This window comes from Ruditapes philippinarum, unplaced genomic scaffold (assembly GCF_026571515.1).
Source record: "Ruditapes philippinarum isolate M1 unplaced genomic scaffold, ASM2657151v2 ctg1268_1_1_1_1, whole genome shotgun sequence".
NCBI lineage: Eukaryota > Metazoa > Mollusca > Bivalvia > Venerida > Veneridae > Ruditapes > Ruditapes philippinarum.
Genome location: NW_026866299.1, coordinates 1 through 16,727, shown reverse-complemented (window position 1 = coordinate 16,727; position 16,727 = coordinate 1). Strand labels below are relative to the sequence as shown.

General features: G+C 33.7%; 1 protein-coding gene across 1 annotated transcript in view; it reads right to left on the bottom strand.

Annotated features, from left to right (window-relative positions):
• The window catches only part of LOC132732059 (unconventional myosin-XVI-like), a gene marked incomplete at its 5' end in the record, with an annotated part of 93,141 nt that extends 76,656 nt beyond the window's left edge, over positions 1–16,485 (bottom strand). The window contains 14 exon segments of the mRNA XM_060718406.1: positions 402–631; positions 910–1,062; positions 2,257–2,350; positions 2,639–2,788; positions 3,417–3,486; positions 4,028–4,166; positions 4,788–4,859; positions 5,509–5,626; positions 5,951–6,053; positions 6,727–6,874; positions 8,648–8,762; positions 14,181–14,270; positions 14,272–14,409; positions 16,420–16,485. Of these exon segments, the coding sequence (XP_060574389.1) occupies positions 402–631; positions 910–1,062; positions 2,257–2,350; positions 2,639–2,788; positions 3,417–3,486; positions 4,028–4,166; positions 4,788–4,859; positions 5,509–5,626; positions 5,951–6,053; positions 6,727–6,874; positions 8,648–8,762; positions 14,181–14,270; positions 14,272–14,409; positions 16,420–16,485 (1,686 nt within the window).
• Between the last annotated feature and the right edge of the window lie 242 nt (positions 16,486–16,727).

Below are 16,727 nucleotides of genomic sequence, written 5' to 3'. Positions count from 1 at the left end.
TCCAGACAAAAACTGGACACAGTGTGCCTACCAGCCCACCCACCCACCATAATACTACAAATGTTTAAACAATTTAAGAATCTCCAACATCATGTATCAAGGAAATTGTTAATAATTCAAATCAGGAAATCACAAAAAAGGAAAATGAGAAAAATTAAATCAAAACTTGCATTGAATAAAAATAAAAGTGAATTGCACAGCCTTAAAAAGTTGTACCAAAGTAGAACAGTATGTTAGAAATATAATGTGATAATTGATTCTGCATTATATGAAGACAAATGAATGAAAATTTTATTACTCAAAACAGGCAAAAATGTTTTATGGATTGTAATTTCTAGAAAGTAAACCATAAATTGTACAGTTTTTACTGAAGCATTATGAAGTATATTTTATTTTCTTACTCTAAAATGAAAGGCCATTGTGGAAGGACCTTTCTTCTCCACACTGACATTCTTAGTTTGTTTTTTCTGCTCCTTATTGTTTGTCTTGAATTTCTTAAAGAATTCAAATGGAGATGATGATTTCTTCACTGTACGTCTACTATTCCTTCGTTGCCTAGCACTTGGTGCTAGGGAACCAGTTCTAGATATCCGAGACTGGAATAATTCTTTAATCAAGAGATGGTTGCTAGCTGTAATACAAAACATATCAGATAGTCATATATTCTGACAAATAACTTATAAAAGGGAAATAACAGCTTACTAGTTCACTTGTCCAGTTAGGTAGAGACTTATTATTTTTCTCATGTATTATTCATTATACACAGAATATTGTGTAAATGAGCTAGGTAATGAAATAATTTTACAATCATGGAGATATTATAAAAGCCACATTGTTCAGGTAAGTGTCAGTGACATAAACCAATAACTTTGTTAACGAAGGTCCCTCAGACAAGTTGCTATGACTTACTTTTCATTGTATATAGAATACTGTTGGGTAATGTATCTCTGTTTTTCTCTAACATTCCTGTCACATCATATTGAACACTACCAGCATAATGTACAACTGTAAAACACAGTCCCCCATCTCGTGGTGTCTTATAACATGCCGAGTGTTTCTTTCCTACAACATAATGTACTTAGTATTACTGTACATAATGGTCATACAATCATAGATGATATGACAAGACATTTCCAGTCCTGGGGCAATATCTGCCTGAATGCAAATTTATTTTAGGAATCAAAAATATTCTTTCAATTAAAGACCCATTCATGAAATGTGTCTTACAAATGTTTTATCATAATCACTTCAGATACAAGGTTACACAACATGGTGCCCACTATTTATAAGGGGGTTATTGTACAATTAGTAAAAAAAAAAGTCAAACTTTGGGAGGTGGGGGACAAACTTAAAAATGATGGTTTTATCCCGGCCTGGAAAAAAAAAGATAGATGCTTGAATCGATAATCAACTATCAGTGGTTGCGTAATTTTTGTTTGTTGAAATGGTTTAAAATTACAGCAGAAGAAAGCCAGAAAAATACATACATAGTCATACTGATTGGGGAAAAGGTGGAATTTTAATGAATATTAAACATATATTTTCAAGCAGATTATATGAAGTGGGGGTTGTTTCTTTTTTTGGCCATTTTTTTGTGTGCACTGCATGCAATAGGTATTTATTTTTTACATGCATCATTATTTATTTATGTGACTCAAATGCAATTTTATGTGGATGGGAACTCTGTCTTAAAACAAAGAACAAACATGTATTTATTCAAGTTGTTATGCTACCTATTTTAACTCTATTTTTTCCAATAAATAAAACCAGCACTCCAGAATATACATGGACTGGTGTTCTATTCTAAAAACTAGACAGTCATGACAGGGTACACTCCCTTGTTTATACTGTAACATTAATAACAGACTATATACATGATGGTGATAGCCAAACCCTGTCTTCCGTACGTTAATTTCATTATGATTAATATTTCTGCCAAACACAATGTAGTTTCAATTTCTTTCTATTGGTTAAAAATTTTTGAAAACCATACATAATGTTTAAGTGTAACCTTGGTTACAAATTACTAGCAGACAATTTTACTTTATTATTTTCTTCATTCATTACAATCTTCATTTTTTATCATATAAAACCACAAAACTTCTGTATGCTTCTTAAAGCTGGATAACTGTCCTTCATGACAACTTCATCTGTGACCTCAATCACTTGGCCATGGAGGATCCAGATTCAATTAATTCCTAATTTAATTAACTGCAATCATGAATAATATTAAGATATACATGTGGAGTAATATACCTGTATTTTGGTGAAGTTTAGTTGCCAGTGATTTGTCTGTAGCTTTAGGAAAGTTGCTTTCTTCATCAAGTATTGCCAACAAACCTGTATGTCTCTGTGTGTTACAAATATATCTTTATGTACTTTATACATTCATATATATATATCATGATAGTTGACAATAAACAACATCTATTATACTATAATAAACAATATGTAAATTCAAGTAGTCAACAGTTTTCTTAAACTAACTGTCTCAGAGAACCTGTTCCAAAATTCAACCAGAGTATTTATAATCTAAATGAATTATATATTCTTTTTGTCTTATTTTGTTTCTATGATCTCCATGAAATTTGCCGTACTCATCATTATTCACAACTAAAACAAGTAAAGTAAAGTTTACCTCAAAGAATACATTAAGTATTGCCTGGTTATTATTGTAATCCAATTCAACCAATGGAACACCTTCTAACAAACAGTCTTCTTGTTCACTTTGGAATATGTTATCATTAGTGTACTGTTGAATCTGCTCATTGGCTACATTGATACAAATCTGTAAATATTCAACCAATGAAATACATTGTTATAACTTGACTTTTTTTTCTTAAATGGAAAAGGGTTATAGAGTGTAATGATAAGCCCAAGCAATGAGAAAGATTTCATATATCTACTTTTAGTTCGGACAATTTTTGTATTGAACAATAAGTCTTGAACTGGAAACTATCACGAGATACTACATAAATTTTACCTTCAGATTAAGTTTTTGATATATGGGGGAAACAACAAAGATGGCATTTCTGTTGTTTAATGTTCAACTTCATTTCATAATTTTATTTTTATCTATCAAACATAAATTTATAAATACCATAATGCCATATTACTTATTTCAGCATTTCCATGATCATAATGGTATATCTAATATGTTTTTTTGTAGATTGAGCCCTGGAATATAATTTGTAATGGACCAAGAATGTTTGACAGACAACTGACAGACTGTTGTTTTATCTATCTGGTGTTTATATCATAGAAAACTCTCCTTTATATAGTTACCAGTATGTAAGACTTTATTTATTATTACATAATACTGTTCAGTTATTTTAAGTGAAGTTTTAGAATAGTTTATACTTGTAACCTTGTTTGCTGTAAAGTATACCTTTTTCATATTAATTACAAAACAATACCTGCTCAAAACTATTCTGAGGAAAATTTTCAAATCCAAAGATGTCCAAAATACCAAGCTGATTCTCTTCACTGAAAGTATAGAACAAACAAAACATTTAACATTTCATCTCCTCCCAATAAAAATAAACACCAACAGATCTTTATAATAAAATGTATGACAGGTTTAAGTGACCCTGTGATATCTGGCACTCAAAAAGGACTGTAAATATGAGAAACTCTGCTCTGAGTCAATTCACATTGCCCATAGAGTAGCCATTAGAAATTAACGGACAGAAAAAAGACTTTGCTAGAATAAAACATTCTCATTGCAAAATAACAAGTAATACTACATAAATACACAAAGGAAAACTTATCATATTTGAAAAGGGATCTATATATACATCCGAAATTGAAAAAAAAAAGATTTTTACAATAATGTGTGACTAAGAATGTTTGAATTATAAAGCACAACATAAAGTGTTATTGTAATTGACTAGATGTAAAAATGTTGTCATAACACAAGAAGATGATTAAACGATGTAACTTTAACTGAAGAATATTGTAAAATATCCATTTTATTATAAAATTAAAGAGATGTGATATGAAGTGATATTATATTATAAAGAATTACCCATGTTCATAAACAGGTTGTATTAGTGTATTTATTCCATTCACAATCCAGCTAAACAAACGTGCATATAAAGATTTAGCAAGGGTGTCACGACAATCTACAGCTTGCTGGACCGTTCTCTCCTTCTTTATCTGCTCTCCTGATATACATGCAACATGCAATACTAAACTGTAGACAACATGGTTTATATAGCTGGTAAACTCAGTTTTGGTATCACAATTTAAGAAATGAGTTAAATTGATTTCAAGTCTCACCACAAACAGTGGTAATTATGGTAACAACAGTTTTACTGACGTAGAATTACCTCAGATACCTTCTGTGTATGAGCAAACTGTTTCAGTATAACCAACGACTTTCAATGGCCAACAAACAAGGACGGTAGAAAGTAATCATATGTGAATATATTAAACCACTCAACAACAACAAGAACATGCAAAACTACAAAAGTTAGTTTTTCACTGACAGATACAAACTTCATAAAGATAATATGGCATCCTTAATGTTCTGGCACTGTTTTCAGCTGACATTCTGTTTTAAATTTTTTAATATAATAGCAGTTGTTGGCAAGGTTTTTTGCCCATTCCAGATGAATACTTTTTCATTCTCTTCTATGTCATATATGAAAACTATTAACCATTCAATAGCAGAAAAGTTTAATACAATGTATCATAACCACAGCAAGTAAGTAAAACAACATGCAATCCACATGGTATTAATGCAGCACAATTAACATTCATATAGAAGAACATGTTAAACAAACCTCTTGTAACAGTGTAGTCAGCCACTAGAGCAGATCTTAATTCTTCTACTGATACATCTAACATCTCCGATACTAAAAATAACACACTATCTTCAAATATTACCTTATACATCATGCTTTATTGTAAAAATAATACAATATCTTCAAATATTACCTTATACATTATGCTTTATTGTAAAAATAATACAATATCTTCAAATATTACCTTATACATTATGCTTTATTGTAAAAATAATACAATATCTTCAAATATTACCTTATACATCATGCTTTATTGTAAAAATAACACAATATCTTCAAATATTACCTTATACATTATGCTTTATTGTAAAAATAACACAATATCTTCAAATATTACCTTATACATTATGCTTTATTGTAAAAATAACACAATATCTTCAAATATTACCTTATACATCATGCTTTATTGTAAAAATAACACAATATCTTCAAATATTACCTTATACATTATGCTTTATTGTACATGCAAGCATTAAAACAAACTAACTGAAAGTGTTGAACACAATATTGTTGTGATTTAAAATGAACTAACATGTTCCTCTATTTCTCCTTAGAACTATATCTATATCAGAGAAAAAAATGACGCAAGACAGAGTAAACACATGTTCATATACAGGTAGATAGATGACTGTAGCAAACAGGAAATATATTCTCATACATAAGGAGAAATATTTTAAATAAGAAAACAGAGGTAACATACCAATAGTCAACATGCCCGTGTTAGTGACCTGAGCTGCCTCATTATTACCAACACCATGAAACTCTATCTCCCCAAGATGTAATACAATAGACAATGTCAGCAGTAAATTCTGTATATCCTGTGTAAATGATGTTTAATTTATGTTTAATTGTCGTTTAATTGTTGTTTAATTGATGTCTGTTGTTTAATTGATGTTAGTTTTATTTTACAGAACTTTTTTATGAAGATGTATGAGCACACATAACAGAAGTAGCAAATAAGATTACTATCTATACAATATCTTTACATGTACTTAGTAAATGACAAGCAATATGCTCTTTTAATGGCAACATATATAATCTTTCATTCCAAATAGGACAATTAATGTTTCTTGTTGATTTCAAAGTTTTATTATTAGTTAAATATTCAGAAAGAACATTTCAAAGAGAAGATGTTCACTTACTGTAGAAGTGAAGCCAATATATTTTAAACATTCTTTAACTTCCCAGAACTTTGCTTTATTTTCTGATGTTGATATATCAGCTGGAATACTTGATCTTAAATATCTAAACACAAAACATCAATGAATGAATGAGTATTAAAGTGTAATCTAAACATCATGATTTGATAAACATTATAAAGATTTCTTTACCTAAATGTCTTCATTTAATCAAGTACCCTCAATATTTGATTATAAGCATGTATCAAAAATAAGCCATCATTTTATTACTGTCAAAATTAAAAAATTTAACTTGGAAGATAGCCTGTCTGAATATTGAACAGATTATCAGATAATTCTGATGAAAAGATCTTAAATCTCAAACTTCATCACATACATGTACCCTTAAATTGATTAAAGTTATCTAACAAATATTCTCATTAATTAATATCTATTTTTAATCTGATTCCCCTCCCCTCTCACCCATCTACCCCTAGAAGGGGACAAGTATGCATGTTTTAACACCTGCTGTTTCCAGCACGCAAACCTTATGCTCCTGTTTTGAAAAGGTAAACAATACAACAGATTAATTATGTTTAGCTTTGGGATAAATTTACCAGACTTTTTGAATAACACAAGGGTATGGGTATATTTCAAAAAACAAATACACTTACACTACAAAATACAGACACTTAATGGTTAAATAAGACATCCTTAAAATAAGCCCCAATCTTCTACCAAAAAATAAAACAAACTGCAGCTTTTTATCGGATTTTTAGGGCATATAAAGATATGTTTACCTGAATGTCTTCATTTGATCAAGTTTATAAAGACTTGTTTCTTCATGAGATAGTCCTGCCATCATCCAGTAAAATATGTGGAAATTTTGTTCTCCTTTACCTTGATGTACTATCCTTGATTTCTCCAATAAATACTCAGAAATCTTTGCTGAAAAAAAATGCAATAAACTATTTATTCAGAACAAAATATGCGGCCATTTCATTAAAGAACCTCCACTGAGCTCAAAAAGCCTAAAAACAAAATTATAGAATTTTATATGGAACAAGCAAAGGTTTTAAATTGGAAAATTCTGCAAAGGCTAATAATTATACTATGAATTAAATTGAAAGTCCAGTTAGAGCAATTTTTAACCCAAGTTGTGTAAAATATGTTGCAATGCTTCAGTGACTTAAGCCTTAACAATTTTTGGTCATTTTACACAATAAATTATTATTCTGGAAAAACTAAGAGACTTATATCAAATGGTACACAAATTAACCTCAGTGTAGTCCCTGTTAGCTCACTTTTTACTGCATTTTTTTATCCCTTTTTGTTAGATTTTAGATGTTTAGATATCATTATTTACATTAACTCTGCCATCATTGCTAAGCAGGTAAAACAAGAGCCATGTCAACATGGCCATCCCTCGCCGAATGTGTTTACTCATTGGAAGAATATATTATTATGTAGTAGAGAAGAATAATTCAATTGAAAGAGGTCTTTTGGTAATGAAAACTGATGGCTGAAGTGATTACAGATTTGAAACCTATGTGAATACTGATGGCTGAAAATAACAAAGGGCAATAACTGAAAAATAATGCAGGGTAAGATACCATTATTGTGTGCTGCACTCCTCCTTAATGAGATCTATCCACCTATGAAGTTTCATGCTGATATCTCAAAGGCTTTTATAGTTATGCTCTGGACAAAAATTAAGCATGAAAAATAACAAAGGGCAATAACTGAAAAATTATGCAGGGTAGAGTTATCATTCTTGTGTGCTGCACTCCTCCTCAATGAGATCTATCCACCTATGAAGTTTCAAAATGATACCTCTAACACTTTTTGAGATAAGCTCCGAAAATAACAAAGGGCAATAACCCAAAATTTATAATGGGAAGAGTTATCGTTCTTGTGCACAGCATTCCTCCTCAATAAGATCTATCCACCTATGAAGTTTCATGTTGATATCTCAAAGACTCTTTGAGTTATGCTCCACTCAGGTGAAAAATTAAGTATGAAAAATAACAAAGGGCAAAAACTCAAAAATTATGAAGGGTAGTTATCATTCTTTTGCACTGCACACCTCCTGAGTGAGATCTATCCAACTATGAAGTTTCATGTTGATATCTCATAAGCTTTTTGAGTTATGCTCTGGACAAAAATTAAATTCGAAAAATAACAAAGGGCAATAACTGCAAAATTTTCAGGGTAGAGTTATTACTTTTGTGCACTGCACTCCTCCTCGATATGATCTATCCACCTATGAAGTTTCAAGTTGATACCTCAAATACTTTTTGAGATATGCTCCGGACAAAGATGTCGGACGGAAGGACGGACAGAAGGAGGGACAGACGGACGGAGACTATTTTTATATCCCCCGCTGCCTTTCGGCGAGGGATAATTAAAAAGATAAAATGACTATAAATATTGTGTTAGCTAAATAGTGTTAACCTAAAATAATAGTTGAGGCATACTTTGGTTTAAACATATTTATTTAAGCTTGATTGCGAAACAAGTTCTTGTAACATACAGTATATTGATCACTTTCGAGCCCACTTCCTGGAACCAACCAGTACTCTGTGGTGTCATATGAAGAAACATAGTTGTGACCCGAGTAGGGCCCGAACGCATTATCCATTGGTTGAGAGGCAGACACCTTAATCACTAAGCTACCACTCCCCTTAAATTAAAAGGTATATTTTGCATCAGTTATACTACCTCCACAGACTTTTCCCTCCTTTGAGAAGTCTAGTTCGACATATTTCCCGAACCTACTCGAGTTGTTGTTCATTATAGTGACAGCATTACCAAATGCTTCCAACAGCGGATTTACCTACAATTTATAAATAAAACTCTTAAAACTGTCCTAGGTTTATTTCCTATATAAGATTGAATGCATAACAATGATGTTTCCATTTTTTTTTCTGATCTGCTATTTTTTTAACATAATAATCTTTAAGCAAATATGACAACAAAAACTCTAAATTGAAATAATCAATTAAAACTGACTCTCTCTTAACTTAATGAATATAATAACCTTTTAACTTTACCAATTAACTTAACCAGAAAAGGTACAAAGACACAACATATCAAAACTTTTTTAAAGCTGCATGCCTCCAGATGAGACAAAATATTTCAAGAACATCAAACTTGAAGATTTTAAGAAAATATTTAAGTAATAATTTATATGTTATTTGCGATAAATGAGTGACTTTAAAGTATCTATCACAAATTGCTACTGCATGACAGCATAGAAAAGGCTATTTTTAATATTTTGACCTCTTTTTTGTAACATTAGTGGATTGTGAGTGCCTTTTGCAATCTACTCCACATACCTGGATTGTGAGTGTCTTTTGCAATGTACTCCACATAAGTGGATTGTGAGTGCCTTTTGCAATGTACTCCACATAAGTGGATTGTGAGTGCCTTTTGCAATGTACTCCACATAAGTGGATTGTGAGTGTCTTTTGCAATGTACTCCACATAAGTGGATTGTGAGTGCCTTTTGCAATGTACTCCACATAAGTGGATTGTGAGTGCCTTTTGCAATGTACTCCACATAAGTGGATTGTGAGTGCCTTTTGCAATGTACTCCACATAAGTGGATTGTGAGTGCCTTTTGCAATGTACTCCACATAAGTGGATTGTGAGTGCCTTTTGCAATGTACTCCACATAAGTGGATTGTGAGTGCCTTTTGCAATGTACTCCACATAAATGGATTGTGAGTGCCTTTTGCAATGTACTCCGCATAAATGGATTGTGAGTCCTTTGCATGTACCCATAAATGGATTGTGAGTACCTTTTGCAATGTACTCCGCATAAGTGGATTGTGAGTGCCTTTGCAATGTACTCCACATACTGGATTGTGAGTGCCTTTGCAATGTACTCCACATAAGTGGATTGTGAGTGCCTTTTGCAATGTACTCCACATAAGTGGATTGTGAGTGTCTTTTGCAATGTACTCCACATAAGTGGATTGTGAGTGCCTTTTGCAATGTACTCCACATAAATGGAGTGCCTTGCAATGTACTGAGTGTACTCCACATAAGTGATTGTGAGTGTCTTTGCAATGTAAACCACATAAGTGGATTGTGAGTGCCTTTTGCAATATTTTGCAATGTACTCCACATAAGTGGATTGTGAGTGCCTTTTGCAATGTACTCCACATTAGTGGATTGTGAGTGCCTTTTGCAATGTACTCCACATAAGTGAATTGTGAGTGCCTTTTGCAATGTACTCCACATAAGTGGATTGTGAGTGTCTTTTGCAATGTAAACGGCATAAGTGGATTGTGAGTGCCTTTTGCAATGTACTCCACATAAGTGAATTGTGAGTGCCTTTTGCAATGTACTCCACATTAGTGGATTGTGAGTGTCTTTTGCAATGTACTCCACATAAGTGAATTGTGAGTGCCTTTTGCAATGTACTCCACATAAGTGGATTGTGAGTGTCTTTTGCAATGTACTCCACATAAGTGATTGTGATTGCCCTTTTGCAATGTACTCCGCATAAGTGGATTGTGATTGCCTTTTGCAATGTAAACCACATAAGTGGATTGTGAGTGTCTTTTGCAATGTACTCCACATTAGTGGATTGTGAGTGCCTTTTGCAATGAAATCCACATAAGTGGATTGTGAGTGCCTTTTGCAATGTACTCCACATAAGTGGATTGTGGATTGTGAGTGCCTTTTGCAATGCAATCTGCATAAGTGGATTGTGAGTGCCTTTTGCAATGTACTCCGCATAAGTGGATTGTGAGTGCCTTTTGCAATGTAATCCGCATAAGTGAATTGTGAGTGCCTTTTGCAATGTACTCCGCATAAGTGGATTGTGATTGCCTTTTGCAATGTAATCCACATAAGTGGATTGTGAGTGTCTTTTGCAATGTACTCCACATAAGTGGATTGTGAGTGCCTTTTGCAATGTACTCCACATAAGTGATTGTGAGTGTCTTTTGCAATGTACCCCACATAAGTGGATTGTGAGTGCCTTTTGCAATGTACTCCACATAAGTGGATTGTGAGTGCCTTTTGCAATGTACTCCACATAAGTGGATTGTGAGTGCCTTTTGCAATGTACTCCACATAAGTGAATTGTGAGTGCCTTTTGCAATGTACTCCACATAAGTGAATTGTGAGTGCCTTTTGCAATGTACTCCGCATAAGTGGATTGTGAGTGCCTTTTGCAATGTAATCCGGAGGCATGCTGCTTTATGTTTTGTGATTGTAGTCTGTTTTGATCAACTAGATTCAGTCACATATAGCCTTATCCTCAACATGAAACTAGAAATGTGTCCATAGGACACGGATGCCCCCACACGCCACTGTTCTGTCAATCTTATGACTCTAGGTCAAATATTTTTTGGACTACATGTGCCACAAGTTGAAAACTAAAAATCAACAAAGGGGCATAAAATTCTGTTAAATTTGGTCGCAGCAAAAATTCCTTCCTTTACTACCATCTACACATTAAGGTTGTTAATCCCTGGAAGTTTAAGCAAAATCTGCCATCCGGTTTAAGAGGAGTTGCATTCACAAAATTCAACATAGTATAATAATGAAACAAGGGGGCCATGATGGCCCTAGATCGCTCACCTGAATTATCAAAACTCATCCAAACAATTACCTAGACAAGCATTCTGACCAAGTCTCATGACAGGTGAGTCAAAAATGTGACCACTACAGTGTTAACAAGGATTATCCATATTTGAGCAGTGCGACCTAGTTTTTTACCCAGGTGACACATATTCAAACTTGACCTAGAAATCATCAAAACAAACTTTCAGACCAATTTCCAGGATACTTGGATCAAAACAGTAGCAACTAGAGTGTTAACAAGATTTTTCTATTTTTAGCTCCGGTGACTAGTTTCACATGCGATTTCGAACTCATCCAAGCAATTACCTAGACAAACATCCTGACCAAGTTTGATGATAATTGAGTCGAAAATGTGACCACTAGAATGTTAACAAGGTTTTTTCCATATTTGGGCGGTGTGACCTAGTTTTTTCATCCAAGATGACCCATGTTCGATCTTGACTTAGAAATCATCAAAACAAACTTTCAGACCAATTAACAGAATATTTGGATCACAACAGTAGCCACTAGAGTGTTAACAAGATTTTTTCTATTTTTAGCTCCTGTGACCTAGTTTTTCATCCGAAATGTCCCATGTTCGATTTATTCCCAGCAATGACCTAGACAAGTTTCCTGACCAAGTTTGATGACAATTGAGTCAAAATTGTGACCACTAGAGTGTTAACAAGGTTTTTCTATTTTTAGCTCCTGTGACCTAGTTTTTCATCCGAGATGACCCATGTTCGAACTCATCCGAGCTATCACCTAGACAAGCATCTTGATCAAGTTTGATGATGATTGATGCAAAAATGTGACCGCTAAAGTGTTAACAAGGTTTTTCTATTTTAGCTCTGGTGACCTACTTTTTCATCCGAGATGACCCATGTTCGAACTCATCCAAGCTATCAACTAGATAAGGCATCCTGACCAAGTTTGATGATGATTGATGCAAAAATGTGACCACTAAAGTGTTCACAAGGTTTTTCTATTTATAGCTCCGGTGACCTAGTTTTTCATCCGAGATGACCCATATTCGAACTCATCCGAGCTATTATCTAAAACAAGCATCCTGACAAAGTTTGATGATGATTGGGTCAAAAATGTGACCACTAGAGTGTTCACAAGGTTTTTTTCTATTTTTAGCTCCTGTGACCTAGTTTTTTCATCAGAGATGACCCATGTTCGAAACTCATCCAAGCAATTGACTAGACAAGCATTCTGACCAAGTTTGATGATGATTGGTTCAAAAATGTGACCACTAGAGTGTTCACAAGGTTTTTCTATTTATAGCTCCTGTGACCTACTTTTTCATCCGAGATGACCCATGTTCGAACTCATCCAAGCTATCACCTAGACAAAACATCCTGACCAAGTTTGATGATGATTGGGTCAAAAATGTGACCTCTAGAGTGTTCACAAGGTTTTTCTATTTTTAGCTCTTGTGACCTAGTTTTTCATCCGAGATGACCCATGTTCGAACTCATCCGAGCTTTCAACTAGATAAGGCATCCTGACCAAGTTTGATGATGATTGAAAAAATCGCAAAAATGCGACCGCTAGAGTGTTCACAAAGCAATTGTGGACGGCCGGACGGACGACGGACGACGGACATTCACCGATCCTAAAAGCTCACCCCTGAGCAAGCTCAGGTGAGCTAAAATCAAAAAAGGACCATAATTCTGTTAAATTTGGTTGCAGCAAAAATTCCTTTCTTTATTACCATCTACACATTAAGGTTGTTCATTCCTGGAAGTTTAAGCAAAATCTGCTATCCGGTTTAAGAGGAGTTGCATTCACAAAATTTCTACATAGTATATAGTGAAAAAATCAACAAAGGGCCATAAATCTGTTAAAATTTGGTCGCAGCAAAAATTCCTTCCTTTACTACCATCTACACCTGAATGTTGTTCATCCCTGTAAGTTTAAAGCAAAATCTGCCATCCGGTTTAAGAGGAGTTTGCGTTCACAAAATTTCTACATAGTATATAGTGAAAAAATCAACAAAAGGGCCATAATTCTGTTAAATTTGGTCGCAGCAAAAAAATCCTTCCTTTTACTACCATCTACACATAAAGGTTGTTCATCCCTGTAAGTTTAAGCAAATTCTGCCATCCAGTTTAAGAGGAGTTGCGTTCACAAAATTTCTACATAGTATCTAGTGAAAAAAATGAACAAAGGGCCATAATTCTGTTAAATTTGGTCGCAGCAAAAATTCCTTCCTTTACTACCATCTACACATTAAGGTTGTTCATCCCTGTAAGTTTAAGCAAAATCTGCCATCCGGTTTAAGAGGAGTTGCGTTCACAAGATTTCGGGACGTACGGACGGACGGACTGACGGACGGACGGACGGCCGTACCAAAATTTGATGTTTATGAGGCAAATGAGCTCATAAACACCACCTGGACCAATGTCCATAAGCAAAATAAGCTCATAAAAACAAAAAAAGCTAGCTCTTAATTTTAAATTTTATGAGTTTATGTTCTTTAGTTTAACTACGGAATGAAGCTTCATAATAATCAAATGTTGGCTCGGACGGACTGACGTATTGACGGGACTGACGGCCACGGACGGACAAGTGCAACGCTATATGCTCCCACATTGTGGGGGCATAAAAAGGAAATACATGTTAAAGCCTACCAATCAAAAACTCTATATAAAAATGATAACGTCACCTGATTGATTTTAGAGTTTAGGTTGGTTTCTTCACTGCCAGCAACACGTAACAAATGTTGTATGATATATTTACATGACTCTGACTTGCCCCGCCCCACTCTCTCCTGATATAACATGACATTGTGACTTCTTATTGAATCTAAGACGTTTGTATGATTTCTCAGCAATGCCATATATATGAGGTGGTAGTTTTGTCTCTGAGATGGCAGTGTGATACAGCATAGTTATCTACAAAATAAACAATGATAATTTTTTCTTCTTTAATTTGCAGCACGACAAAAAATGTTTTATGCGTTAAAAGTCAAATATTTTAACTATGACAAGACTAGTATTTTAAAATTTAAGAAACGTAAATTATTTTTTAACCACAGGTAAATGAAAGTCAATTGTGATTACTTACATATTCTGCTGATTGTTTCTAAATTAAATATTTTACCATCACCATGATATAATGTTAAATTCTGCTTAAGCTGGAGCTAGGGGGCGAGGATGGTAACTTGCACATTCCCTATCGTCCATGACAGGCTCAATCAAACTGAGCCTGCAACATTTTCAATTATGTCTATTTTTGCATTTTTTTGGGGTATTCTTTATTTCAATCCATTTCACAATAATTATTATATCTCTATCAAATAAATCCATTCAAACAATAAAAGTTCCTTAACACAACTGCAGGATTGAACTGAGATCAGAGACAGAGAAATTTGATAATTTAATGTTTACTGTCCATGGTTTATTTCAATTATTCACCAGTCACAATGTAATTAAATTTTCCATTTTAAATGTTATATAATATTATAAAACTAGAAATGTGTCATCATGCCACGGATGCCCCCGCATGCAGCCAAAAATTTCAGATGGTGCATTAATTATTTTTTTCATTTTTTAAGTTCAAAAGCCCTTAAAACTTGTTCAATGTTAAACACAAACCATTTTCATACAATTTTCAAGGCACTGAAATAATTCAGTCTAAACCTTTTAAAAATAGCATATTGCATATTTGTAGCCAAAATAATGGCTTAAAAGTAAGAGTGCTGAAACTGAAAACTTCAAAATTTTTCCAACATTCAGGAAAGATAAGTTTGTCTTAAATCATTGAACTACAAACCAAATTCAAACTTAAACTGCTTATTCCTAAGATGTATCTATATTATTTTCAAAAGTGAAAGGAGACATAACTCTGCCAAAAAATCATCAAACCATGACCAAATTCCAACTTGACCTGCCCATTCGTTTGACATATCCATATGTCAAATTTAAGTTGAATATGTAACACTGTGTTGGTAGATAATGAACAGAAACTGTAAATTTCATATTATTTTCAAAGTGAAAGGGGATAACTCTGCCAAAAATCATTGAACCATGACCAAACTCGAACTTGGCCTGGGCATTCCCAAAAACAGTTGAATGTGTTGCACCATTGGGGAGATAATAAATGGAAAATGAAAATTTCATATTACTTTCAAAGTGAAAGGGCATAACTCTGACAATAATCATTGAACATGACCAAATTTGAACTTGACCTGCACATTCCTTTGACGCATCCATATGTCAAGTTTGAGTTGAATGTGTTGTACCTTTGGGGAGATAATGAACGGAAACTGAAAATTTCATATTATTTTCAAAGTAAAAGGGGCATAACTCTGCCAAAAATCATCGAACCACGACCAAATTCGAACTTGACCTGTATTTTCTCATGACATATCCATATGTCAAGTTTGAGTTGAATTGTGTTGTACCGTTGGGGAATAATGAACGGAAACTGAAAATTTCATATTATTTTCAAAGTAAAAGGGGCATAACTCTGCCAAAATCATCGAACCATGACCAAATTCGAAACTTGACCTGTATTTTCTCATGACATATCCATATGTCAAGTTTGAATTAAATGTGTTGTACCGTTGGGGAGATAATGAACGGAAACTGAAATTTCATATTATTTTCAAGTAAAAGGGGCATAACTCTGCCAAAAATCATCGAACCATGACCAAATTCGAACTTGACCTGTATTTTCTCATGACATATCCATATGTCAAATTTGAGTTGAATGTGTGCAACCGTTCTTAAGATAATGAACGGAAACTGAGATGATGACGGAATGACAGAATGACGGAAAGGACGGAAGGATGGAAGGACGGAAAGGACGGAACAAGGACGGAAGGACGGAATGACGACGGAACAGCGGTAACACTATATGCCCGGCCATTACATGGCGGGGGCATAAAAAAACCATCTTACATCTTTTGCATAGCATGGTAGTGACTGGAATGGGTTAACAGCTATCAGAACATCTCCAATATATGTCTGAAATAGACAAACAATTAGTGAATATTGTTCTTATTTAAGACCAGTTGAAGAAGTCATATATGTTTACACTTTTACATTATCAATCTAAAACAGACTCAATCTAAACGAGTTCTGTAATTTTCATGTATTTTCTGTTATTTCTATTGCTTTTTTAATTGTTCTTACTAAGCATGTCAACTTAAAGATCCTGTATGTTGTAACTAAGGATGTAACATTGTGGTGTTGGTAGTTTATTAACT